Below are 27,168 nucleotides of genomic sequence, written 5' to 3' on the forward strand. Positions count from 1 at the left end.
TTAAATCCCAGGGTTAGCAGTAACAGGCCATGACTTCTGAGTACTAAACACCTAAGAATTTTCTGAGCGGAGTTCTCTCTGGCCCTGACTTCTTGTGGGGGTAGAATAAGGTCCTCAGGAGCAGTGTGGGATAATAGGTTAGAAGGACCCTGGAATTCTGCTTTGGCCTGTGAGGTGCTGCCAGGACCTCTAAGTCCTCTCAGTTTTTTCCAGTATTTGGGCTACAGGTGAGGCAATGGTCGCCATCTTGATATCAAATGCCAGGCAAACAGCCATTAGCGTCGCTCGGTAACCACGGAGACACCCGTGCCCCCTCCCGTTTCCCATCCGTAGAGGCAGTAAACTACGATTCCCATCAGCCGATTTTCCCTATTTGATGGCGAGTTGTCTAGATGTGGCTCTCGGCCACCGCGACCGTGCCGCAGTGAACCGCGGGAATTGCGGTTCGCTGCGAGGCCTCATTTTTTGCCGCGGGAAACTCCGGCACTACAAATCCCGTGAGCCAGCGGGATCACGCATGTGCACGGAACAGCGGGTCGTCCCTGGCCCCCTGCCGGTGGCTGAGAGGTAAGGGAGGGCGGGGGGCAAGGAAGAGGAGGCGGATCCGGGCGCTGCGTTGGCTGCGGCCTGGCACCAAGGGGGCGGCCCCGGCGGAGTGCAGACCCAGCGGCCCCCGGTGATTATGGACCCGGCCGAGGCGGTGCTGCAGGAAAAAGCGCTCAAGTTTATGGTGAGGAGGAGGCGCAGGCCGGGGAACGGTGGAGGCGGTGGCGTTGGCGACGTTGCTGAGGCTCGGGCCTGGGCCGCCCGCCCGCCGGAGGAAGGGGCAGCGGGACCCTGGGCCGAGGCTGGCGGCGGGGGCTGCTGAAGGGACCGGACGGGAGTTCCGGGGAGGCGGGAGGGGTTGCGGAGAGGACCCGGGGGTGGGGGCAACAGCTCCGCCATCTTGTGGATGAGAGGCCAAGTGACAGCGGGAGCTTAATCGGGGAGGGGGCTCTGGACGGCGCGCGGGGCCCTAGAGGGAAAGGGGCGTGGGGACAGTTACTGAGGAGCGGAGGAAGCCCGGAGGAGAGACGCCGTGGGGGTGCTGGCAGGGCCTTCTCGGTGTCAGGGTTACGGGTAAGGCCCAGCTTAGGAGATGCGTTCAGGAGTGGGGAAGAGGAGCGCGGGATAGTGGAAGGAGAGCTACGGGGTGGGGGGCCTGGTGTGACGGGCAGGGAGGGGTGCAGATGGATCTAAGGGGGTGGAGATCAGGCCAGCGCCGGTGAGAGACTTTTAGTTTTGTGGGGTGGGGGTGGGGAGGAGGGGAGACAGCCTGTGCCTTCAGGGTACAATCCCAGTTTGGCCAAACTAATGTTCACAAACTCTGGAAAGGAAGAGGTCTAACTTAGGAGGATAAGGGCTAGGAATGGAGACCTGGGACTATGGTAATCTCTAGGGAAGGAAGGGGGTGTTGATGGTGAGCCAGAATTACAAATGTCAGAAAAAGAGATACTCTACTCTGAAAGGAGAAGCTAAATATTGTAGCGAGGACACAGTGATAAAGAGCAAGAGGTTGATCCATCAGGAAGACCTGGGTACAGGAGATTGGGGAAAAATTAATATATAATAGGGTAGAACAAAACATAGTGCTAAATTGCAAAGATAGTAAAATGTGGGGACCTGGTGCTATATCAACTTTCTGAGAAAAGAAGGGCCATGGAGATTACAACCGCAAGGCTCCTAAGAAGTGATGGGATCAGTGGAGAAATTTCAGGAGGCAACGGGGAGATGTAACTAGTGGGAAATAGGAGATGTCAGAATTGGTGGTTCTTACCAGTTTTAGGTTGAAGCACAGTATGAATTTGGATTGGAATTTGTTTGGGCTTATTTAACTCCCTTTGGAGCCCAGTTCTTTTAACTTTGTGTCATGCTTTCCTTTTGCTATGCTTGTTTGGCAAATTTGTATAGGCTGGTATTTGATGCTTTTAATCTGATGCTTCTTGTATATCCTAGGTGTAAAACCAGTCTTTGTGGTTACAGCTAAAGAATGATGGAATGCATAGAGTGCTATTTTAACAGGTGGCCTTGGGGATATTATTTGCAGTGGAATCTTGCTTTTTCAGAAGTAATTGTAACTTGTCACTCCAAATCTTGTTTCTTTGATAGTTATTTTTGTTTTTGCTTGAAATACCAAAACATATCCAAATAAACATGGACACTATCCCAATTGAAATTTGGCTTTAAACTACCACATTTATAAAAATACTTCTTCAGAAACTGGTCAAATTTACTAAAATTTTATTTTGTATTAGTGCTTTCAAAAACATCTAACTAAAGTTTGAATATATCATTAACAAAATACCATTATGCCTGAAGAAGGTTCTTGAAATTATAAAATGTTAAATTTTTTTGGACTTTAGAAATAAGAGGAAATTGCTTTATATTTTACGTTATTTTGCATAATCTCTATGTTAAATAACCTGTATGCCAGCCTCTACGTGTAAGTCAGAAAACTGGCAGCTGCTTATTTTTGTTTTTCTACTTAGAGGTTGACTGCGTCCTAATCTTGATACTTGTGTCAGATTTATGGAATAATGTGACTTATAGATCATAAAGAGACATGAAATCATCTTCTTTACTCCTCATTAGACCTCAGCCTGGAACTTGATCCCTGCTTTGTACAAGTGAGTTAATGTTTGGATAGATAATGATCTCCTGATTGAGTTAAAGTGGACCTGGAGATGGCTATGTAGTAGTTTGCAGCTTTTAGGGCACCACACATTATTAAATATTGAGTCAGTTTCTGTAGGGAGAAACCAATTTTTTTCTTTAATTTTAGTTACTTTTATTTTTGACTTTGCTTGCTATTTTGGCTACTGTTTGGGAAAGGGCCAACTGGAAGAGAGTCACTAAGAAGGACACCTTAATAACTGAAACAGAGAATGGAGAGTTAGGGATTTCATATTTTTCCACTCACAGTCTTACTATGAATTTGAGTAAGTCACAAATACCTTTGGTCCCATTTACCCTGCTGTAATATGCGTCTGTCTTTACTCAGTTTTGAGATAGGAAGATGTTTTATTTGTGATTGCATCAAGTAATTAATGCATAGTACACATGGAAGAATGATCCTCTTAATCAAATTAAGATTTTTGTATAGTATTTGGCTTTGTTTTGACCTTAACTGCTTCCTTCAATTGTGAATGGCAGTTTTTGTTCGGATGCCCTGATTTCCATGGTTTAAAGAAATGTAAAATTTATTAAAAATGCCAACATAAAAAGATACTGTCTTTCATGAATTTTGCTTATCACAACATTAATGTATAGTGCTTTGATTAGGAATTTTATAATAAAATATTATTAACAAGACTGCTAATTCAGAGTTGACCATGGTTCACACATAGTCTAGATTTAAAGTTTACCTTCGGATACTTATGAAAAATAGTTGAAGTAGAATGCTTAATTTCTAAAAACAAATGATTTTTTTTTAAAGATTTATTTATTCATGTGAGACACAGAGAGAGACAGAGAGAGAGGCAGAGACACAGGCAGAAGGAGAAGCAGGCCCTTCGCAGGAGCCCGATGTGGGATTTGACCCCAGATCTTGAGATCACCGCCTGAGTGGAAGGCAGCAGCCCAACTGCTGAGCCACCCAGGCTGAGCCACCCAGGCGTCCCTAGAAGCAAATGATATTAAAGCAGTAGTTTACATTAAGTAACTGGTATGCAAATATCTCGTTTAGCCATAGTAGGGCCTCAAGCACCTTTCATTTATTTATTTATTTATTTATTTATTTATTTATTTATTTATTCATTCATTCATTCATTCATTCATTCATTCATTCATTCATGAGAGACACTGAGACAGAGAGAGAGAGAGGCAGAGAGAGGCAGAGATACAGGCAGAGGAAGAAGCAGGCTCCATGGAGGGAGTCCGATGTGGGACTCAGTCTTGGGACTCCAGGATCACGCCCTGAGCCAGAGCAGACACTTAACCCTTGAGCCACCCAGGCACCTTCTTAACTAATACTTCTTTGGTCAACGAAATTATAATCCAGAAAAGATAAATGGGAACTGGAAGAGGATCTGAAAAGAAAAATGAAAATGATTGAGGGAATGTAGGTATCATTTATAAGCAGATATTAGAAAAATATATATGGGGGATAGAAAGATGAGTTGAGGGATGAATTTGAAGTTTATTTTTAAAAATGAACAGGATGGGGGCACCTGGATGGCTCAGTGGTTGAGCATTTGCCTTTGGCTCAGGTCGTGATCCCAAGATCCTGGGATTGAGTCCCACATTAGGCTCCTCAGAGGGAGCCTGCTTCTCCCTCTGCCTATGTCTCTGCCTCTCTCTCTGTCTCTCTCATGAATAAATAAATACAAATCTTAAAAAAAAAATGAACAGGATAAACCAGTCCCAGAATATTAAATCTGGGGAAACATTTGAAATCTGTATGAATAATTTTAGGGCATATAAAATAGTTTTTAATAGAATTGATAAGTGAAACTGTAAAAGGTAACTTGGCAGTGTAATAGACCACCCCACAATTTAGTAGCTTAAACAATTTATTATTTCTCTCAAATTTGTGGTTGACTGATGGGTTTTCTGTTACACTTGATATTGGTTGGGGTGCCAGCATGGCTGGAATGTTCACAATGGCCACACTCACATAGCTGACCACTTTCTGAGAGTTTAGTTATCCTAAGGCCTTCAGTCCTGCTTTATGTGGGCCTCCTTTCTCCACATGGCCTTTTGATTTCTTATGCTTGGTGCCTAGATTCTAAGAAGGAGTATTCCAAGAGACAGGAAATAGAAGGCATTCAGCCAGTTCTCTTATGTCCTTGGATTGGAAGTCTGAGAGTGTCCCTCTTGGTCAAAGACAGTCAAGGCCAGGCCAGAGTTAGAGGGAAAGGAAATAATCTACCTGTAGACCAGAAGAATAACATCCATAAACAGGGAAATTGTTGGGGGCCATGCCCTTTTGAGACTGGCTACCAGGGATGTTATTCTAGTTAGAGATTCACACTAAAAATACAAATGGAATAAGCCAAATTTGTGAATAACAACACCAGGTTTAGCTTTGAAGCATCTCTTTTTTGAGGTTAACTTCTTAAGGAACTAATGTGATCTCCTGCATGACTTGCCTTAATGTCACTGCAGAGATAATACTTGGTGAATTAATATGACTCAGTAACTTTTCTTATTTGCTCGAGAAGTGTATGTATCTAAAAGCAAGAAATTGCATTTTAAAATAAATACTCAGATTTTTCACTCTGATGGGCTTTTCTTTGAGTCAGTGAGATTGATTACCAGCTGGTTGGGTGAACATTTGAAACAAGTTCTTAGTTTAAGGTGTCAGAGTTTCTATGTATCTCTTACCTGTTCTCAATTTAAATTAGCCTTCACTTTCTTTTCTGGATACTTATATAGGTATTAAGGTATGAAATTAGGAGTTAGTGATAATTCTTTGTGCTAATTTTTAAAATTCACGTTTTTAATAGCTGTACATAACATTGGAAGTGAAATTATTAGATGTAGAGAAAATTCTACTTTGAATGATTGTCAGAAATTTTTTATTGCTAAATTAGAAAATGAAATTATAAAAGAGACCACTTATTATTCTACATTATTTGTATAGTGCTTAAATCCTGAAAGAAAGGAAGCAGATGGGAATTTTTTTTTCCCTTGGTAAAGGGAGGTGGGACATATATAAGATCTTGATCATGTATAGAAAAATATTATTTTATGGGAAATGCATTAAAATATAAAAGAATGAAAAAAGAGATCTATGCTGTTGAAGTATCTTAAACCCCATCTACTTTTTTTTTTAAAGATTTATTTATTTGAGAGAGAGAAAGCACATGCACACTCTTGAGGAGGAGAAGGGACAGAGAGAGAGAGAGAGAGAGAGAGAGAGAAAGAGAGAAAGAGAGAGAAGCAGGCTCCCTGCTGAGCAGGGAGGAGGACTCCATCCCAGGCCCCCAGGATCATGACCTGAGCCCAAGGCAGACGCTTAACTGACTAAGGCACTCAAGTGCCCCAAATCTCATCTACTTTGTAGCAATATTTTAATATAGCACAGGAAGTGCTTTCTAAGTGTATAATAATTCATTGAAGATGAATTATTTTTCAATGTTTAATGGTTAATGTTTAATGGTCACTATAAAGAAAACTGCTTCTTTGCTTAATAATCCAGCATCCTTAAGTTGGAATAGAGGATGGAAAAAATGTGGGAAAGTTCCACTGGATCTTACCATTTTGACTAGTATTCCACAAGATTCACCTTGTACTTTGAGAATCTCTGGATAATTCCCTTTACTTTCTCCAAAGCCCAACTGAGACAGAGCAAAACAACTATCTTTGAAGGCTCAGAGATAACAAGTGAAGTAAATACTGAGAGTAAAGTTGACTTAAGACTGTGATTTTGGGGACACCTGGGTGGCTCAGCCTTTGGCTCAGGGAGTGATCCTGGAGTCCCCAGGATCCAGTCCTGCATCAGGCTTCCTGCAGGGAGCCTGCTTCTCCCTATGCCTATGTCTCTGCCTTCTTTCTGTGTGTGTCTCTTGTGAATAAATAAATAAAATCTTAAAAAAAAAAAAAAAAAGACTGTGATTTTTGTTCCCTGGGATACTACCATCATAGTTCTTGGATCGCCTTCATAATGTGGCCAGGGTGGGGATGGGAAGCAAGGGAACAAAAGCCACAGAGCTGGGAGAGGATTCCTTCCTGCTGAGATGAACCTTCTGCGTTGGAATTTTCTTGCTCCTTCCTGAGATTTGGCTCTCCCTTCACGATACTGCCTTCTTATTTCCAAGCTTGTGTTCTTACCTGACCAGACTGTCAATAATGGATAACCAGTAGAAGTGGGAGAGTTATGCTTTTTAAATGTTTTTTTTTTAAAATATACTTAGCCACAAATAGCTAACAGTTATCATTTAGTATTTACTATGTGCTATTCAAATTCTAGATTCTTTTTTTTAAATCTTTAAAAAAAATCTCTATACGCAATCTGAGCCTTGAACTCATGATCCCGAGATTAAGAGTAGCATGCTCTTCTGACTGAGCCAGCCTGGCACCCCTAAATTCTTTGCATATATTATTTCATTTAATTCTTCCAATAATAGATTCAGTACTGTTGTTACTCCCATTTTCAGGTAGGGAAACTGATTCTGGAGAGAATAAGTAACTTGTACAAAATCACACTTTAGCAAGGAGCCTGACATCAAACCCATGCAGTCTCACCCAGTACCCTGACTTACACTATATTTAATCCTTGAAGAGCAGAGAAACAATGGAATATGATGGCATATTTCTTTGCTAGTCACTTGATGGCTGGAGTGGAAGAGTTACTGTCCAGACTTCCATGTAGATTTTCTAATCATTTGAATTATTGAGGAAATGGAATAGTACTTTATAGTTGTCATAGTATCATTGCATCAGTCAGCTTTTGCTGAGTAATAAAACCACAAAATATGGCATTCAGTGATATATATTTATTCTCACGAATATGTGGATTTGCTGAGTATTGGATAGTATAGACTGGGCTTAGTTGGGAAACTGGACTTGGCTGCTCACTGAGGACTACTGTTACATATGATATTCTGGGACTCAGACTAAAGAAATGGTGACTTACCAGGCAAAGCTCTTATAGCAAATACACAAAAGAGCAAGTCCAGTTATTAAATTATTAAAGTACCTTTCAGTTATTGGTTGTGTCACACTGACCAGTATTCCATTAACCAAAGCAAGTCCACATGGGCAAGCCCAGAGTCAAAGGGCAGGAAAGTATATTTTGCCCATAGAAGGTGTGGGGGAGGGAGTAACTTGCATAATTAATGTACTACAGTAACAGTCTATAATATACTCTAGGATACTTGATTTATAGAGGAACGATGAAATGCTTACTGTGACAGCTTTCATTCTGTTTGTTGTTGTACTGCCCTGACTAGCACTTCTCACTTTGGTTACTGAACAATACCTCTGGGTTAGATACTTTCAGAATCATTACTTAATATAGCAGGTATCTTTGCATCATGTTATGTGAAATAAAAAAAAAGGCATAAAGAGAAAATTAGATTATTGACATTAATCCACAGTGATGCCCTGAAAAGTTCATCAGTATTACAAGCTATTCTTCTATCTTTGGGAAGGATAAAATTGATGTCATTCCCATGGCATTTGTGACAGAATTTGAACTATAACAGAATTTGAATCAAGGTCATACATAATGCTCTGACAACTCCTTTGGAAGCAGGTTTAGAGCTCTTAAATCCCTTCTGCACCAAAATTTGCGGTTGCAAAGATACGGTACTGATATCTTCAGATGTCTGGGGGGTATACAGGCTTTCACTGAAAAGTCATGGAAGCAGAAATCCAGGAGTTATAGCATGTGGATAATACTTTTGCAACACAGATGTACAAATCCTTGTACTCAGGAGCTAACACAGTAACACTAATCTGTTAATGTGGTTATTTATGGATTGTTGGATTATGGGTAATATTTCAAAATATTTAACAGCATCTGAAAATATGCTAGTAAACACACAAAAGCATTACTTAGGTGATTTTTCTTTTCTCTGCATTCTTTAATGCTTTCTACATTTTCTGTAGCAAATATGTATTTTTATTTTTTATTTTTTTATTTTTTTATTTTTTAAAGATTTTATTTATTCATGATAGTTACAGAGAGAAAGACAGAGAGGCAGAGACACAGGCAGAGGGAGAAGCAGGCTCCATGCAGGGAGCCCGATGTGGGATTCGATCCCAGGTCTCCAGGATCGTGCCCCGGGCCAAAGGCAGGTGCCAAACCGCTGCGCCACCCAGGGATCCCTGTATTGTTTTTAATCTGAAAAATTTAAATTTAGTATACTGAGTTCATATATTTAGAAAATAAGTACCCAAATGAAGACCTGCACTGATCATGGACTGCAGTGTAGCCAAGCTCATTTTCTTTTCTTTTCTTTTTTTTTTTATATATTTATTTATTTATAATAGTCACACAGAGAGAGAGAGAGAGGCAGAGACACAGGCAGAGGGAGAAGCAGGCTCCATGCACCGGGAGCCTGACGTGGGATTCGATCCCGGGTCTCCAGGATTGCACCCCGGGCCAAAGGCAGGTGCCAAACCACTGCGCCACCCAGGGATCCCCCAAGCTCATTTTCTTAACTGGAAAATGGGCAATTGTTAGTCTTACCTACTTGAAAAGGTTCTCTTTTCCCCCTTCTCAGTTCATTTTAAATTGTGAATTGCCACGTATGTGTTAATTGATCATTTATACCATTAAACTCCTTTTTGTATCCACGATTTTCATTGGAAATTTAGGACTATATGTTCCTAAATTGTGCTGGAGAACTGCATTTTCCTTTTAAATAGTACTTGGCAAAATCAGTGGCTTGACAACTGAAGATGAGGCCATAATGATAGTTGGCTTGCAACGGGATTCGATAAAAATGTGAACATAAACTGAGTTGCAAAACGTTGTGTTATATGTGGAGAGAGGTAGTTAGGGGGTAGGAGGGGATGAAGATACAAAATTATTATTATTATTAAATATTTTACTTTATTATTTATTCATGAGAGACAGAGAGAGAGAGGCAGAGACACAGCAGAGGGAGAAGCAGGCTCCATGCAGGGAGACTGATGCGGGACACGATCCCGGGACTCCAGGATCACGCCCCAGACTGAAGGCAGGCGCTACACCGCTGAGCCACCCAGGGATCCCTGGAATTTATATTTCTTAAAGCACACCAATAAGTGCCAAAATAGAGGCATAAAGTGCTATAGAAGTTGTCAGAAGGGAAATCATTTTTTTTTTTTTTTTTTTTGGAAATCAGTTTTTAACTGGAGAGATCTTTGAATACTTTGTGGAAGAAGAAAGCTTCATATTGGATTTTATAGAATAGATAGGTTTTGACAGAGTTGTTTTTGAGGTGGACAGTTCCAGGAAGAGGGAGTAGTTTGGGTAAAGGCCAGAAAATCAAGAGATGGGCAGGCATGGGTTGAGTAGATAGATATGACTTGAACATTGAGTGCATAGCAGACAAGAAAAAAAAGAGACTGAGGACTGGGGAGTTTGGACTGAATCCGCCTTGTATTTAAAAATCATATTCTCGTGTATTTTGTGTGTGTATGTAAGCTTTTTAAAGAAGTAAAATTATACAAAAAGGTGTACAAATCCTAAGTATATAGCTCATTAAAATTTTACCTAGTTATCACTTCTGTGTAAGCCTTATCTAATCAGTATAGGTTAGTTTTTACTTTTATTTGTATTTAGCCTCATATAAATGGAATCCTTCTAGTATATACACTTTGGTGTCTGCCTTCCTTAGTCCCACATTGTTTGTAAGACCATTCATTCAGGTTGTTTTTCCTTTTTCTCTATATAGCAATAGTTTAAAAAGAATGATGCAGTTAGCATCATCATTTTATAAAAGGAAGAAAGAGCACTCTAATGCCACAAAAGTAGCAAGGATATAATCTCAGTATAAAGGAAAAAAACTCTTTGGGGTAAGCAGAGTTAAGCACCTCCTGCCTCACCAATCCCAAGATATGTTATATTATATGGGGGAGTTAAAGTAACAGATGGAATTAGGATTGCTAATCAATTGACTTTAAAATAGGGACATTATCCTGGATTATATGTGTTGGGCCCCGTGTTAATCACAAGGGACCCTAAATGTGTAAGAGGAAGGGAGAACAACAGTTCAGAGTGATGCCACGTGAGAATTCAATCCACCGTCCTGGCTTTGAAGACGAGAGAAGAGAGACAGAGCTAAGGAATGTGAGCAACCTCTAGAAGTTTGATAGGACAAGCTAGAGCTTCCCGAAGAGAACACAATCCCAACAACCTTGATTTTTGGCTCAGTGAGAACCATTTCAGACTTCTGAACTACAGACTATAAAATATATTTTTTTAAAGATTTTATTTGGAGCAGCCCCAGTGGCGCAGCGGTTTAGCGCCGCCTGCAGTTTATTTATTTATTCATGAGAGGCACAGAGACAGAGTGAGTGAGAGGCAGAGACACAGGCAGAGGGAGAAGCAGGCTCCATGCAGGGAGCCCGATGTGGGACATGATACCAGTTCTCCAGGATCAGGCCCTGGGCTGAAGGCAGCCCGAGCCACCTGGGCAGCCCCTAAAATAATAAATTGATGTTATTTTAAGCCACTAAGTATGTGGTAATTTGTTATAGCAGCCATGGAAAACTAATATATAGTCTTTGTCCAGGGAAAATAGTTACACCTAAATTGGGGTGTTTATGTTGATACACACACATACATAATATCAGTATCTTTGTTTTTAGAGTTTGGTAACCACTAGTGCAGTCCTTTCTTTTTCTTAACATTTTATTTTGAATTGATCTCGAAATTACAGAAGAGTTTCATGTAAAACACAAATGGTATTTTTTCCTGATTCATTTGAGTGTAAGTTGTCACATCACTAAATGCTTCAGTATGTATTTTCTACAAATGAGGACATTCTACATAACTATAATATAACCCTCAAAATTCAGAAATTAATGTATAGTATAATTACATATCTAACTCTCAGACCCCATTTAAACTTTGCCAGTTGTTCCAGTAATGTTCTTTATAGCAAAAGGATCTAATCCAGAATCATATATTGAATTTAGTTGTCATATCTCTTTAGTCTCCTTCAATGTAGAACAGTTCATTAGTCTTTGACTCTTGTGACTATGGCACTTTTGAACATTATAGGCTAGTTATTTTGTAGAATGGTCCCTCAATTTGGGTTTATCGATTTTTTTCCTCATGATTGGATCCAGGTTATGTATTTTTGGCAGAAATATCACAGAAGTGATACTATAGTTTTGCTCATTGCCTCCTATCAGGTGACACATGGTTTTTGTTATCGTTTGTTTACTTGATTAAGGTGGCACCTACCAGTTTCTTTTAAAATACATTTTTCAAAAAAAAAATAAAACACATTTTTCTTTTTGTAATACATATTTTATGGAAAGCTACGTTGAAACCAGGTCACTATCCTGTTCCTCATCAGATTTTCAATCTATTATCATAGAATGGGCTTAGGAATTCCTGTTTTATTTGATGGAGTATAATCCAATCCTGTCATTTATTTTAATGCTTAAATTATTCCCTCTTTGGCCAGTGCTTTAAGGCTGCTTTATCTTTTTATTTCATTCTTTGAGCATTTTCTTACTTCCTGGTTAAAGAAGACATTCTTGTATTTAAAAAGTCTCATCTTGTATTTCCCCTCAACCCTGGAATTGCTGATTTCTCCAAGGAGCCTTATTTTTTTTGGATAGAGAACGATATTTAGAAGTCAAGATCTGGGTCTTAGGTGTGCTCATTGTTATTGGGGTGTCACTGTTCCCAGGTCCTCTTGTTGGATAGAGGTAGGGAATATATGTATGTATATAAACATGTACACATGCATTTATATCACTATTTTAATTTTATCTAGATATTTCTTTAAAACCATGAGTGTGCACTGATAACTCCAGTTCTAGTCTAATACCACAGGGTTCATTTACTAATTCCCTTTCCATAATTATAACTCCCTTTTCTGACATTAACTTGATTTTCATTATCATCAACATATTTTATTAACCAGTTTTCCTGGATGTGACCAGTCCTGTTGCTGCTGTTCCTGACATCTACCACGTGGATGCCATCCTCACCTTATTCAGGCTCCAAAATCCCATAGGAGGCTGCTGCCCCTGCTCCCGTTTGAACATCGTTTTTCACTTCAGGATCTTTTGGCCTGCACTATGTTGCTCTTCTCAGTTCATTTGGACTCCAGCATCCTATGCATGACTGCCAAGGCTGCCATATTCCTGTATGGACATTCTTTTTATCCTGCTAGGGCGCTGACTGGCTGCCGTAGATCACTGCTGTTTCTACCACCCTATCTTGTGTAAACACCTGTTTTGCTTGGCCCTAACTAAACTGAATACATGTTTTTTATCTTGCAAAACTCAAACTCTGTACCTGTTAAACAACAATTTTCCACTTCCCTCTCCCCCCAGCCCCTGACAATCACCATTCTACTTTGTTTCTATGAGTTTGGTTATTTGGCTACTTATATCTTATCTAAGTGGAACCATATAGTATTTGTCTTTTTGTGAATAGCTTTTCTTAACATAATGTCCTCAGGGTTTATCCACGTTGTAGCATGTATCAGAATTTCCTTACTTTTTAAGGCTGAATAATATTCTGTCATATTTAAACATCACATTTTGTTTGTCCATTAATCTCTTGCCAGACACTTGGGATCCTTCTGCCTTTTGGCAATTGTGAATAATACTATGAACATGAGTCTTTAAATATCTTAAGACCCTGACAAGCCTTGCTGTTTTTTACCTTTTGCATTTCGATCTATAGTCCATGTAGAATTAATGTCTGGTGTGAGGTAGAGGACAGAATTCAGTTTTTGTTTTTTTAAATCCAGTTGATCCAATGTCATTTATTGAAAGGATTATTCTTTCTCTTATCCATTGTAGGGTCACTTTTGCCATGTACCACCTGTTTATATATATCCATGGGACAGTTCTAGGACTCATTTCTGTTCCATTGTTCTGTTTATTCTTGTGCCAGTATCATACTTTCTTAATTACTATATTTTTATACCAGTTCTTGATATCTGATAGTCTATGTCCTTTAGCTCCCCACCCCCCTTAAGATTGCATTAGCTATTCTCGGCCCTTTGTATTTCTATATATATTGGAATCCGCTTTGTCACTGTTCATGAAGCATACTGCTCTGATTTTTATTGGCATTGCATTGAATCTCTGAGTTTGGGTAAGTATTAAGATCATAACACTATTGAGTTCTACAATTAGAAAATGGTGTAGCCATGAAATGGTATATCTTTCCATTTATTAGGATCTTTAATTTCTGTGTAGAGGTCTTTGTACATTTTTTGTTTATTCCTAGGTATTTGGTTTTTTAGATGTTGGGTTTTTTTTTGTTGTTGTTGTTGTTTAGATGATTTTTTTTTAAGATTTTATTTATTTATTCATAGAGACACAGAGAGAGAATGAGAGGCAGAGACACAGGCAGAGGGAGAAGCAGGCTCCATGCAGAGAGCCTGATGTGGGACTCGATCCAGGGTCTCCAGGATCACGCCCCAGGCTGCAGGAGACACTAAACCGCTGCGCCACCGGGGCTGCCCCTAGATGATGTTTTAAAATTTTAATACTCTATTTGTTGCTGATAGTGCAAAGGTTTTTAATCTGAGGTCCATGGTCCCCATTCAAGATATAGATACATGCAAGTACTTTTTTCTGAAAGATCTATAATTTTCATCTGAATCTGATTCCCATTGAGGGCAATAACAGCAAAGATTAAAGACCACTGTAGTGGTTTCACTTAGAGTGGATTGAACTAGGGAGGATGGAATAGACAGAGGCAGGCAGAGAGGCCACTTAAAGGCTGTGTAATAGTCCAGGCAAGAAGCCATCTGGGCTTGAGCCAGGGCGGTAAGTATGAAAGAAGGAAAGACATTTAAGGAATATTCTTGAGATAGAATGAATCAGGTTTGCCTGGAGTGGAATAAGAGAAATAAAGAGTAAAAAAAGGCATCAGACTGTTGGCGGCAATTACCTAAAGAGAAGGTTGTCATAGCATAGGGAAAAATGAATATTTGGTGGATAAAGATATTGGAATAGTCCCTAATTTTAACAAGGAGACTAAATTTAAGATATATTCATATAGATAAAAATGGGCATATGGATATAATATTTGAGATTTGCCTTGGGATTTGGAAGGTGGAAAGCTGGCTGATGGGAATTCATTATGTACTCTTCTATACTGTGTATTTAAAAGTATCCATAATAACAGGTTAAAAGAGAAAGATTATCCACTTAGAGAGTGAGCCAAGTTGAAGTTCTCAGGACCACTCAGCTCCACTTCATATGTGATAGAGAGATCAGGATTCTTCTAAACATTGTATTTGGTTTTTGAGTAATTTCATGTCACTATCTTGTATTGGGAACACTGTTTTATCAAGATTAGCCAGATAAGGAAGCTCAAAGCTACAGAGGCTTTTCATGCTAGCTGAGATAGGCTAAGTGCTTGGATGTGGCTAGGAGTTAAGGGGAGGAAATTTAGCTAGGCAGATGGAACATGGCATTTATTGGCAACTCAACCGGATTTGTGGACTCAGGGAAGTTTTGCAAGGGCAAGATATTCTTTCAGGGGGAGAATAGTGACAAGGAGTCTGGGTGCAGATATTCTGGGGAGATCCAGATAGGCAGACAGCATCAGTAAGTACTGAAAACAGGTAGCAAGGACCCTGATTAAAGTTTGGGATCAAAAATCAAACTGGAATACTCAGCAAGGAACTAAAGAATTCATTCATTCAGTTCATTTAATCATTCAGCCTGTAATTAGTGCCCACTACAGTTGTCCTATACTTTACTATTGTAAATTATTTGGAAAACATGTTAAAATATAGTGCAGATTCTCAGCCCCTTTCCCTCCATTTAATTTGGTAGGTCTCAAGAATCTGCATTTTTTTTAAGGTTTTTATTTATTTACTCATGAGAGAGACAGAGAGAGGTAGAGACACAGGAAGAGGGAGAAGCAGGCTCCCTGCAAGGAGCCTGATGTGGGACTCAATCCTGGACCCCAGGATCATGCCCTGAGCCAAAGGCAGATGCTCAACCCCTGAGCCACCCAGGCATCCCAAGAATCTGCATGTTTAACAAGCATCTCAGTGTTTCTGATACAGATATTTCTCAGATTAGGTTTGACAAAATGTCTAGTCCACTGTGTCCTGGCCAATGTATCAGCAAAGAGGGAGTGGGGGTATATTGTGGCTAGAACCAATGTAAAAAGTGAAGCCTTGTACCTGGGGAACATAGCAGGAAGGAGCTGAGCTAACTGAAATCAAGAGAGAAGGCAAACCTGAAAAAAAAAAAAAAGTGAAGGCAGATGGTAATCATTTTATAATACAATATATAAGTATTAAATAAACATATTGTACACCTTAAACTTGCACAATTGTATATGCCAGTTATATCTCAGTAGAGCTGGGGAAAAAAGAGTGAAAGCAGAGTGACACAAACTTCATTGCAGAGGCTTGGAATTTCTTCGAATTCTAAAGGATTAGTAGTAGCTTTCTAAAAAGAATTTATTCTGAGGGCTAAGTGTTTGCAGTTGGAGAAATTGGTGACCTATGGGGCCAGAAAAATAAGGTATGCCATTTACAAGAGGTATATCTAGTAGAAGAACAATAGCAACATCCCAAAATATGGACATTCTAGGTATGTTAAAATTACATCACAGTACAACTGGTAGTCCCTCCTGATGCTGTGAAAATACTGTGGATAGTTCTGATGTTACTTTTATTGTTAATATTTTATGACCCTATCACATATTTGAGAATAAAAGACAACAGACAACCTCACCAGTTATTTGTTTTTAAGGATTTATTTATTAGAGAGAGAGCATGAGTTTGAGGAGGGGCAGAAGGAGAGGGAAACACAGAATCTCCAGCAGACCCCTGGCTGATCAGGGATCCTGTCTTGGAGCTCGATCTCACCACCCTGAGATCATGACCTAAGCTAAAATCAAGAGTCAGATGCTTAACCAACTGAGCCACCCAGGTGCCCCACACCAGTTGCTTTATAGACCTCTTAAGGAGAAGTAATGTCAAGGAGTGAAGGAAAATTTTTGAGGAATCAGTGAAGTGTTGCTTATAGCAACAAGGCATAACTAAATGGAGGGAAATTTATGAGGAAAGATTAGTCTCTGTTATAGTTACATAGTCTGGAGTTCTTTTAAGCAAGGGCCTCAACCTGACCGCAAGTGACAGTCACACAGGCACAGATTGTCTGGTCAGTTAGAAATTCTGTCTTTTTTTTTTTTTTTTTTTAAGATTTTATTTATTTATTCATGAGACACACAGAAAGAGAGAGAGAGAGGCAGAGACAGGCAGAGGGAGAAGTAGGCTCCATGCAGGAAGCCTGATGTGGGACTTGATCCCAGGTCTCCAGGATCACGCCCTGGGCTGAAGGCGGTGCTAAACCGCTGAGCCACCGGGCTGCCCTGAAAATGTCTTTTTATCTCTATCACTTGGATCATCATTACCATCCCCCACAGCATCTTTAAAATAGAAGACATAATTTGATACAATTAAATGAGGTAAATGTGATGGTGCTTTCTAGGCCATAAGGATATGGTGGTGGTGGTGGTGGTGGTACTTTTACAACAAATCTCTAACATAGAATAGTTTAAGCAGACTTCCAAGGTTTATTGAATAGGCATTCCACCCTTATTCCATTTTACTTTTTACATGTACATTTATTTATGCTTGCTGTTGCAAGTTCAGACTTTTTATTAACATCCAGTAAAATTGAGGGTTTTTTAGTCTATAGGTCTCAGAATTTTAATAGATGTAATTATATTTAACTACTACCACGATCAGGTTAAAGAACAGTTCGTTACCCCTCCCCGAACTCCCTTGTACTATATTTCCCCCACCCCGTGTCTAACTTGTAGGAGCTGATTTGTTCTCCCTTATTTTAGTTTTAACTTTTTGAGAATGTTATATAAATGAAATCATACAATATGTAATCTTTTGCTCTTCTTTCACTGAGCACAATGCCCTTGAGATAGATTTGTTCAAGTTGTTGCGTATTTCCTGTTCCTTTTTATTGTTTAGTAGAATTGTTTAGTAGAATCCATTGAATGGATTGTATCACATTTTGTTTATACATTTACCTGTTGAAGGACATGTGAAGTGTTTCTGGTTTTTGGGGACTATAAATAGAGCTGCTTTATATACTTGTGTATAGGTTTTGTGTGATGTAAATTTTTATTTCTGTAGGGTAAATAACCCAGGAGTGGAGTTGCTGGATCATATGGTAAGCGTATGTTTAACTTTATAAGAAACTGCCACACTATTTTCAAGAGTGACTATACCATTTTTATTAAATTGAAGAATAATTGACATACAAATTATATTAGTTTCAGGTGTACAATGTAGTGATTTGATATTTACATAAATTACAATGTGGTCGCCACAATAAATCTAATTGCAGTCCGTCACAATACAAAGTTATTATAGTTTAAGTGACTATATTCCCTATTGCTGTACATTACATCCCTTTGCCTTATTTATTTTATAACTGGAAGATTGTACCTAATCCCCTTCCCCTATTTCATCTGTGGCTGTACTGTTTTGTATTTCTGCAGCAATGTATGAAAGTTATGGTTGCTCACTATTTTTTATTTTAGCCATTTGAATAGACGTATAGTAGTATCTTATTGCGGTTTTATTTATTTTTATTTTTATTTTTTTTAAAGATTTTATTTATTTATTCATGAGAGGCAGAGAGAGAGAGAGAGAGAGAGAGAGAGAGGCAGGCAGGCAGAGGGAGAAGCAGGCTCCATGCAGGGAGCCCGACCTGGGACTCGATCCCAGGTCTCCAGGATCATGCCCTGGGCCGAAGGCATCGCCAAACAGCTGAGCAGATGGGGCTGCCCCTTATTGCGGTTTTAATTTGCATTTCCCTAATGAATGCCTCAGTTCTTGATGATTTTATCTGTTGGGATCAAATACAAAAGATAGTCCCCATCAGAAGAATCAGAAGAAAAAAAAAAAAAAGAAGAATCAGAAGAATGGTCATCAGAATATGCCTTACATTTAGCATTCTATGAAAGATATTCTGTGAATATTTATTTATTAAGATTTTTATTTATTTGAGAGAGACAGAGATCACGAGCTGCGGGGAAGGGCATAGGGAGAGGCAAACTGAGCAGGGAGCTGGATGCGGGACTCGATCCCAGGACCCTGGGATTATGACCTTAGCCAAAGGCAGACACTTAACCAACTGAGCCACCCAGGCGCCCCTCTGTAATTGTTTTAAAAAGGAGCTTGTGCTAATAAATCTTCGTGGTTCTTAATTAAGAGTGAGATACTGTGAAATCTATAAAGTCTCAAGTAAGCCCTGTGACAAAATGAGAGAGTATTTTTTTTCTGGTGGCCTTAGGTCTTCTATAAAACACTTGTAGATTTTATTAAACTGAGGAGATAAGCAAATGAAAAATAAAAATATCTGGTCAACCTATAATTTTTAAAATAAAGCAAAATAAGTGAGAAACACTTGTCGTCATGATCAACATTCACCGATTTCCTAATTCTGGTAGCATAGGTCAGTGGTATGATTTTTAATAACTTGCTTATTCAGAAAAATAACTTAGATAAAGGAAAGGAGGATATTCCCTTGAGTAATAATATTTGACCCTCTCCTGCTTCTTCTCTTTTCTTTATAAATCATCTCAAGCAGCAGTCTGTATTTTAAGAAGCAAACCAAGTACTGCTAATTAAATGTTTAGTGTTTATTTTAGTTGATTATTAGCTTGAGGTCAAATTTGTTTCATGAGTAAATATGGAAGAGTTATGGGTTTTTTTACACTTTGGACAAATGCTTGCTGATCTTTGGTATGTTACTCTATTTCTTGAAGCTGGAATGTAATTTCCTTATTTTTTAATTTTTTTTTAAAAAAGTACTTTATTCATGAGAGACGCAGAGAGAGAGGCAGAGACACAGGCAGAGGGAGAAGCAGGCTTCTTGCTGGGAGCCCGACGTGGGACTTGATCCTGAGTCTCCAGGATCACGCCCTGGGCTGAAGGTGGCGCTAAACTGCTGAGGCCACCCGGGCTGCCCTGTAATTTCCTTATTTTTAATGACTGTAGAAGTTTACAGTTACTGACTCTTTGTTTTGATGTTAGTAGGCATGTGAGTACTTTTCTTTGTTACCAAGTCCTCAGTTAGGAAATAGCTTCCTGATTATAACTTATTTTCCTGGGAAAATATAGTCCACTTTGAAGCAGTTTCCAGTAATATATTGCTGCAGAAATAGACTGTCAAGTAATGGCTCCAGTGTAATTTAGAAAAGGTGACTTAAAGTAGAAGAACATTGATGCATCTGTTTTTCAAATTGCAGTTAATTATAATGACAGCTTATAAGATCTACTTCATTCTCTCTTGGACTCTTGCCTACATATACAAATTTTATATGAGATTTGAGTTAAGAATGGACAATTTTTAAAAAGATTTATTTTGTTTTATTTATTTTTTTTTGAAAGAGAGTATGCACTTGCATGAGATGGGGAGGGCAAAGAAAGAGGGAGAATCTTAAGCAGGCTCCATGCCCAGTGGGGAGTCTGCCAGGGGCTCAATCTCAGAACCCTGAGATTATGACCTGAGCTGAAATCAAGAGTTGGACTCTTAACTGACTGAGCCACCCCAGCACCCTTATTTATTTATTTGAGAGAGAGAGAGAGCTGGGGGAGGAGCAGAGGGAGAGAGGGAATCTCAAGATGATTCCCTGCTGAGCACGGAGCCCCACATGGGGCTCCATCCCAGGACCCTGATATGACCTGAGCTGAAATCAGTCAGATGCCCAACCAACTGAGCCACCCAGGTGTCCCAAGAATGGACAGTTTAAAAGTTATCCAAGTGAATTAGTTGAAAAGAATCCTGGTTATCAAATCATACTTGTAAAGGTTTTTCACACCCTCCAGTGATATCCAGCTTTGACATTTTGAAAATGAGAATGATGCTTCAGTTTTTATCAGAGTTTGAGAATAGAAACTCTTTATGTAGGTATGTGTCATCTTTGATTATATGGTAATGTTCTGAATATCCCTTTACCCAACACTTTTAGCTTTTTACTGCATCAGTAAATTATATGATCCTTGTTCTGTTCATAGGTGGTCATGTTAAATGTTTCTTTTTTTTTTTTTTTTAAAGATTGTATTTATTTATTCATAGAGATGCAGGGAGAGAAAGAGGCAGAGACACAGGCAGAGGGAGAAGCAGGCTCCCCGCAGAGAGCCTGACGTGGGACTCGATCCTGGGTCTCCAGGATCACGCCCTGGGCTGCAGGTGGCGCTAAACCGCTGCGCCACCGGGGCTGCCCTTGTTAAATGTTTCTTAAGTATTCTTAAATGTGTTTTACCAATATTTATGGAAAAATATAATCTTTGAAAGTGTTCATGTTAAAAAGAATTAGAAATGATGTTAACTTCATTTGGGCCTATTTCTCTTGCAATGTGTCCTTAAAGTGTAGGCACAGTATATAAGAATTCATGCGTAGAGGATCAACTGAGACTTTGATTTAAATATATTATAAATTATACATGGAAAGCTGCATAAGATGCTACTTTTTTTTTTTTCAAAGAAGCTTCTTTAAATGGTTCTGTTAAGTGTAGGAATGTTCTGATGATTATCTTTTTAATTAAAATGAGAAATCTTTGTTTAAAGTGGCATTCTTTTTTTACGGCCTGTTACAGTCTCTGTAACAATCATTTCTTAAGTCTGAACGTTTTATTTCCAGGAATCCATTTATATAAAACTATGTTTAGACTTAATTAAGGAACGATTCTTACAAAGCTTGTAAATAGCCAGGGAAAAAGGGACCGAAAATAAAACTGACATTCACATTTAACAAAATGATTGTTACAAGGTATGTAATAAGCTATAAAAATACAATAAATCCCTTTTTATAAGAGTTCATATTTTTTGATCCTTGTTTTCAAGGGTATTTAAGAAAAATATCAAAGCTCTGCAAAGTGACATCTGTTTTACTGAATGGGCTAGTGATTACTTTTTTCTATAACAGTACAGGAGTTCTACCTGTCTTCTTGGTGTGTTTTCCTTGAAATACTTGTAAGCAGTGTAGGTTAGAATGTAAATTTTATGTTGTGCTACAGTGAAAACAAGACCTGGTTCCCATCTCACACTACTTTGTAGAAGTCATATAATATTAGGCAAGTTGCTTAACTTCTCTAAGTCTCATTTTCTTCATCTGGAAAACAGAGATAATAATGCTCTTCCTACTTCAAAGAGCTGTTATGGAGACTAACTTAAACTATTGTAGTGAAAATATTTTAGAAATTCTATAGGACTGTGAACATCCAAGCTATGATTCTTTATGACCTTGGGTGGTGATTGTAATAGTAGTCGTAACAGCAGTAATATTGATAGCAGACACTTAAAGCTCAATATGTACCAAGCTAGTTTCCTAGGCATTTGTCATTTATTAACTCATTTGATCCTCTCATCTTATTAGGTATGTATTATTATTATCCCTGATTTATAAATGTGGAAAGTGAGGCACAAAGAGGTTATTTACTCAAGATCATGCAGTTGAGGAATATGGTTTTTTTTTTTTTTTTTTTTTTTTTTGAGGAATATGGTTTTGAAGAGGGTAAGGATGGTATCAATCTTTTTTCAAATCTATAGAAAAATAGCGAGAAAAACATAATGATATACCTCTTCACCTGGATTGACCAGTTGTTTACATCTTGCCACCTTGAGTTTTCTTTCTCTGTATGACTGTACTTGTATTTTTACATCATTTGAGCATTGTAGACATCTTTATTTCACTTTCAACATATATTTCCTTTTTTTTTTTTTTTTAATTTATTTATGATAGTCACACATACACAGGCAGAGGGAGAAGCAGGCTCCATGCACCGGGAACCCAACGTGGGATTCGATCCTGGGTCTCCAGGATCGTGCCCTGGGCCAAAGGCAGGCGCTAAACCGCTGCGCCACCCAGGGATCCCTCAACATATATTTCCTAAGAATAAGAGCATCGTCTTTCATAACCACAGTGCAAGATATCACTCAGGAAATTTAATAGTGATAACATTTTATTATTCAATATACAGTTCATATTCATATTTCCCTAATTGTCCAGTGATTTCCTTTATAGCTTCTTCTTCTAAACTCCATTTTGTATGTGTGTTGTGGGATACAATGACATTATATATAGTTATGTCTCTTTAGTCTCTTTTAATTTATAACAGTTCCCTAGTCTTTTTTTTTTTTTTTCGTGAAATTGACATTTGAAGAGTGCAGGCTAGTTTTTACAGAATGTCTCTTTTGAATTTGTCTAATTATTTCTCCATCATTATTAGATGCAGGTTAAAAAAATTTGGCAGGAATACATGTTGTGATTTCTTTCTCAGTGCATTCCATGAGAAGGTACATCATGTCAATTTGTTCCTTTATTGGTGATACTAAGTTTGATCATTTTATTAAGGTGTATTTGTAATTAATAAGTGCCTAGTGGAGTGAAATTTGGAAACTGTAAATATCCTACTTCTTAGCACTGTTTATCCCTATAGTTTTAATATCCATTGATGATGATTCTTCTGTGGTAGTTGTAAAATTAGCCCATTTATCCTTATGCCGTTCCAAATCATTTTTTCTTTCTGCATGACTGAAACGGTGACTTTTTTTTTTTAAGTTTTTATTTATTTATTCATGAGAGACAGAGAGAGAGAAAGAGAGAGAGAGAGAGAGAGAGAGGCAAAGACACAGGCAGAGGGAGAAGCAGGCTCCATGCAGAGAGCCTGACGTGGGACTTGATCCTGGGTCTCCAGGATCAGGCCCTGGGCTGAAGGCCGTGCTAAACTGCTGAGCCACCTGGGCTGCCCCATGGTGACTGTTTTATATTTGGGGAAGATACTGTGTAGACTTCATCACTTTTACTTTTATTTTTGTTTTTGAACTTAGACTAATTAAATGTACATTTTATATTCTAATTTGCAAGTTATATGTTTTATAATTTTTATCTTTAGTAGAAAAGTCTAAAGCTGCGAATTAGGTTCAGTTTTTAAAGGCTTGTGGTAGTACAAACTGCATCAGGATTTCCTGGAACGTTTGTATTTTCCATTCAGTAGACCTGGGGTGGGGCCTGAAAATTTGCATTTCTAGTTTCCAGATGCTGCTGCTGGTTGTGGGACCACAGGTTGAGTGCTATGGTGGCTTTTATAGGCCAATCAAGTCAGCATTTTGCTCATAATAATTTGGGCTCTTTTACACTTGTTAGGTTTCTCTGGTAGACATGAGAGTAGTGTGGATATAGAATAGTGGAATAAGTTGAAGTTTGCATTAGTTAATTTTTTTGTTTCAAGTTTCTATTTAAATTCTACTTAGTTACATACATATCAGGTAATATTGGCTTCAGGAGGAAGTTTGTATTAATCTTTTTAAAAGATTTACTTATTTATTTATTTATTTATTTATTTATTTTTTATGATAGTCACAGAGAGAGAGAGAGAGAGGCAGAGACACAGGCAGAGGGAGAAGCAGGCTCCATGCACCGGGAGCCCGACGTGGGATTCGATCCCGGGTCTCTGGGATCGCGCCCTGGGCCAAAGGCAGGCGCCAAACCGCTGCGCCACCCAGGGATCCCAGATTTTATTTATTTATTCATGAGAGACACATACAGAGAGAGGCAGAGACACAGACAGAGAAAGAAGCAGGCTTCATGCCGGGAACCCAGTGTGGGACTCGATCTTGGGACTCCAGGATCACACCCTGGGCCAAAGGCAGGCCCCAGCCGTTGAGCCACCCAGGCATCCGAAGTATTAGCTAATTTTGATAAATGTTGGAAGAATTGTGGGAATTGGCTTCTATTGGCTATAATTGGCTACTATTACTGAATAGGATCTCATTAACCTGGCTAATCCTGTATTGACTGTATTGTAATAAAAAAGGCTATAGGCTATTTAAAAGCTTATTGTGACATTTATGGTTGTTGAATTTTCTTTATTTTACTTAATGAAACACTGATCCCTTAGTTTTGATGGAATTAGATGACTAGTGGTCTGTTTGGGCTTTCATATCTTAAGTGATCTCTGCATACATTTCAGCAATTTGGTCTGTTAAGTCTGTGCAATTAGTAAAGTAAGTGGAATGTTTGTTATGTCATAGAGATATTTTCACTTTTACGGAATTTGGCCAGTCAGCTCTCTTCCCTTGCTTCCATTAGAAATACTTTTAAACGTCAGAGAGAAAAGGATGACCTTAATATTTGCTTTCCAGGCTAAATCCCAGCTTTGAAGCAGTTATTTCCTTCCGAATAAAAAGTTTAATTTCACGCCCTGATTAGTGCTAGTATGTGCAGGTGGATATTTATTTTATGCAGCTAAACTGATCTGCTTTTGCAAATTACTTGCCAGTCAGCAGAGCTATAATTTCTTATGAGTAGTTGGTGGTAAATTATAGTTCTCATTAGTAAGTTTTGTGTGTGTGTGTATGTGTGTGTGTGTGTGTGTTTAAGTATGTATTTATGAAGTGAGTGGGAATCAGTCACCATATTTTGGCTGGTCTAGGATTGAACTAATAGCTTTTTTTCAAAGGCTCCAGGATTGATGAATTTGAGCAGTCCCAATTAATTATGTAAAGCAGTAGGAAAGAGTGAGATCTTGGTTTCACTTAATGTGAAAATCTACTCAGGACCTAGGAAGAGTGATGCTTGGTGAAAAAGATCAAAGAATAGATTATCTTTCTTACTGAGAAATGGAATATATTGTAGTTAAAATTTGAGTGTATAGAAAGGCTTAAAAGTAAGGAGATAAACTGAAGATTTTGAGATAGTACATTATTGAACTCATTTTTTTTTTAAGATTTTATTTATTTATGAGAGACACACAGAGAGAGGCAGAGACATAGGCAAAGGGAGATGCATATGCAGGCTCCCTGCAAAGAGCCAGATGTGGGACTCGATCCTCGAATCCTGGGATCACGCCCTGAGCTGAAGGCAGGCACTCAACTGCTGAGCCACCAGGCATCCCTGAACTCAATTTTTAATTGTTTAATTGAAGCCATGAAGTTTTAAATTTTAAATTTTTATTTATTTTGTTTGTTTTTTGAGTAGGCTCCACACCAAATGTGGGACTTGAACTCACAATCATGAGATTAAGAGTCATAATGCTCTACCCACTGAGCCAGCCAGGTGCCCCCCATTTAAAAATTTTTTATCTTTAAAAATTTAATTTAGTATTTATTTATCTATTTTAAAAAAATATTTTATTTATTTATTCATAAGAGAGAGAGAGAGAGAGGCAGAGACATAGAAGAAGCAGGCTTCTCTCAGGGAGCCCAGTGTGGGACTTGATCCCTGGACAGAAGGCCGATGCTGAGCCACCCAGGCATCCCTAATTTAGTTTTTATTTTTATTTATTTAATTTTATTCTTATTTTTATTTTTTAAAAATATTTTATTTATTCATTTATGAGAGAGAGAGAGAGAGAGGCAGAGACATAGGCAGAGGGAGAAGCAGGCTCCTCACAAGGAGCCCGACCCAGGACTGGATCCTGGACCCCAGGATCATGCCCTGAGCCAAAGGCTGATGCTCAACCACTGAGACACCCAGGTGTCCCTATTTTTATTTGTTTTAAAGTGAGACTGACTTTTGTTGTACTTGGATTAAGAAAGAGTGATGAATCAGAGGTAAATTTCTATTTCCTTCATAAGTGGGCCAATTATTTGCCTTAACTAAAATATCAAATCTGTGTGGGGTCATAGGCTTTAAGAGTCTGCAGGTATCATCTAATTAAAGATTTCATAATCTTTTTTAATCATGGACCTCACTAAAAATCTTTTGTATGTCATGAGATACTCTCCCTACATATTGTGTACAAAACACAGACACAATTTTTTTATTTTTATTTTTATTTATTTAGGATAGTCACAGAGAGAGAGAGAGATCGAGAGAGAGAGAGAGAGAGGCAGAGACATAGGCAGAGGGAGAAGCAGGCTCCATGCACTGGGAGCCCGACGTGGGATTCAATCCCAGGTCTCCAGGATCGCGCCCTGGGCCAAAGGCAGGAGCCAAACCGCTGCGCCACCCAGGGATCCCCCACACACACAATTTTATGAGGTTCAGGGATCAATGAATCCTATTCCTGGATCCTCGATTGAGACCCTGATCGAGCCTTATTTTAATGTTATTATATAATATATTTTAATGAAAAATCTTCTGTGGTTGGTCATTATTTCAATATAACTAGTTCTGACTTTTAATAAGAGTATGACTATCAGATCTGAGGTTTATCATAAAATGTCATTTTGAGAAGCCAATGAAATGTTGAATATGTTATTTTGTAGTGTTAGGAAAAATGGCACCGAAATGACTTGGCTAGTGATTATCAAAAATCCCACAGGATGTCCTGTTCTTAATTTTCTCATTCCCTTAGCCACCCAGGCAAGCAGCCATAATTTATCCCTGTCTATGATGATGGAATTTTACTTGTCAGGGATATATGGAGAGATACACTTAAAGCCTTTGATTGCTGGCCTTACTGATATTTCCAAGATCTTTCCATTTTTATTACTTTTATTAAAGAAATAGTATATATATATATAAAAGAAATAGTATGACAAAGCAAA

General features: G+C 38.6%; 1 protein-coding gene across 10 annotated transcripts in view; it reads left to right on the top strand.

Annotated features, from left to right (window-relative positions):
- The first annotated feature begins 559 nt into the window (after positions 1 to 559).
- The window catches only part of BTRC (beta-transducin repeat containing E3 ubiquitin protein ligase), a 184,325-nt gene continuing 157,716 nt past the window's right edge, over positions 560 to 27,168 (top strand). For 3 of the 10 annotated variants that reach the window (XM_025466961.3, XM_049102995.1, XM_025466966.3), the window contains exons 1-2: positions 593 to 730; positions 17,799 to 17,835. In XM_025466961.3, the coding sequence (XP_025322746.1) occupies positions 17,833 to 17,835 (3 nt within the window). In that variant the 5' untranslated portion in view covers positions 593 to 730; positions 17,799 to 17,832. Of the gene's footprint in view, positions 731 to 1,020; positions 1,120 to 17,798; positions 17,836 to 27,168 lie in introns of those variants that run through there. The other 7 variants (XM_049102994.1, XM_025466963.3, XM_025466964.3 and 4 more) reach the window with 4 other exon arrangements.

Source organism: Canis lupus, chromosome 28, assembly GCF_003254725.2.
Source record: "Canis lupus dingo isolate Sandy chromosome 28, ASM325472v2, whole genome shotgun sequence".
Lineage (NCBI taxonomy): Eukaryota > Metazoa > Chordata > Mammalia > Carnivora > Canidae > Canis > Canis lupus.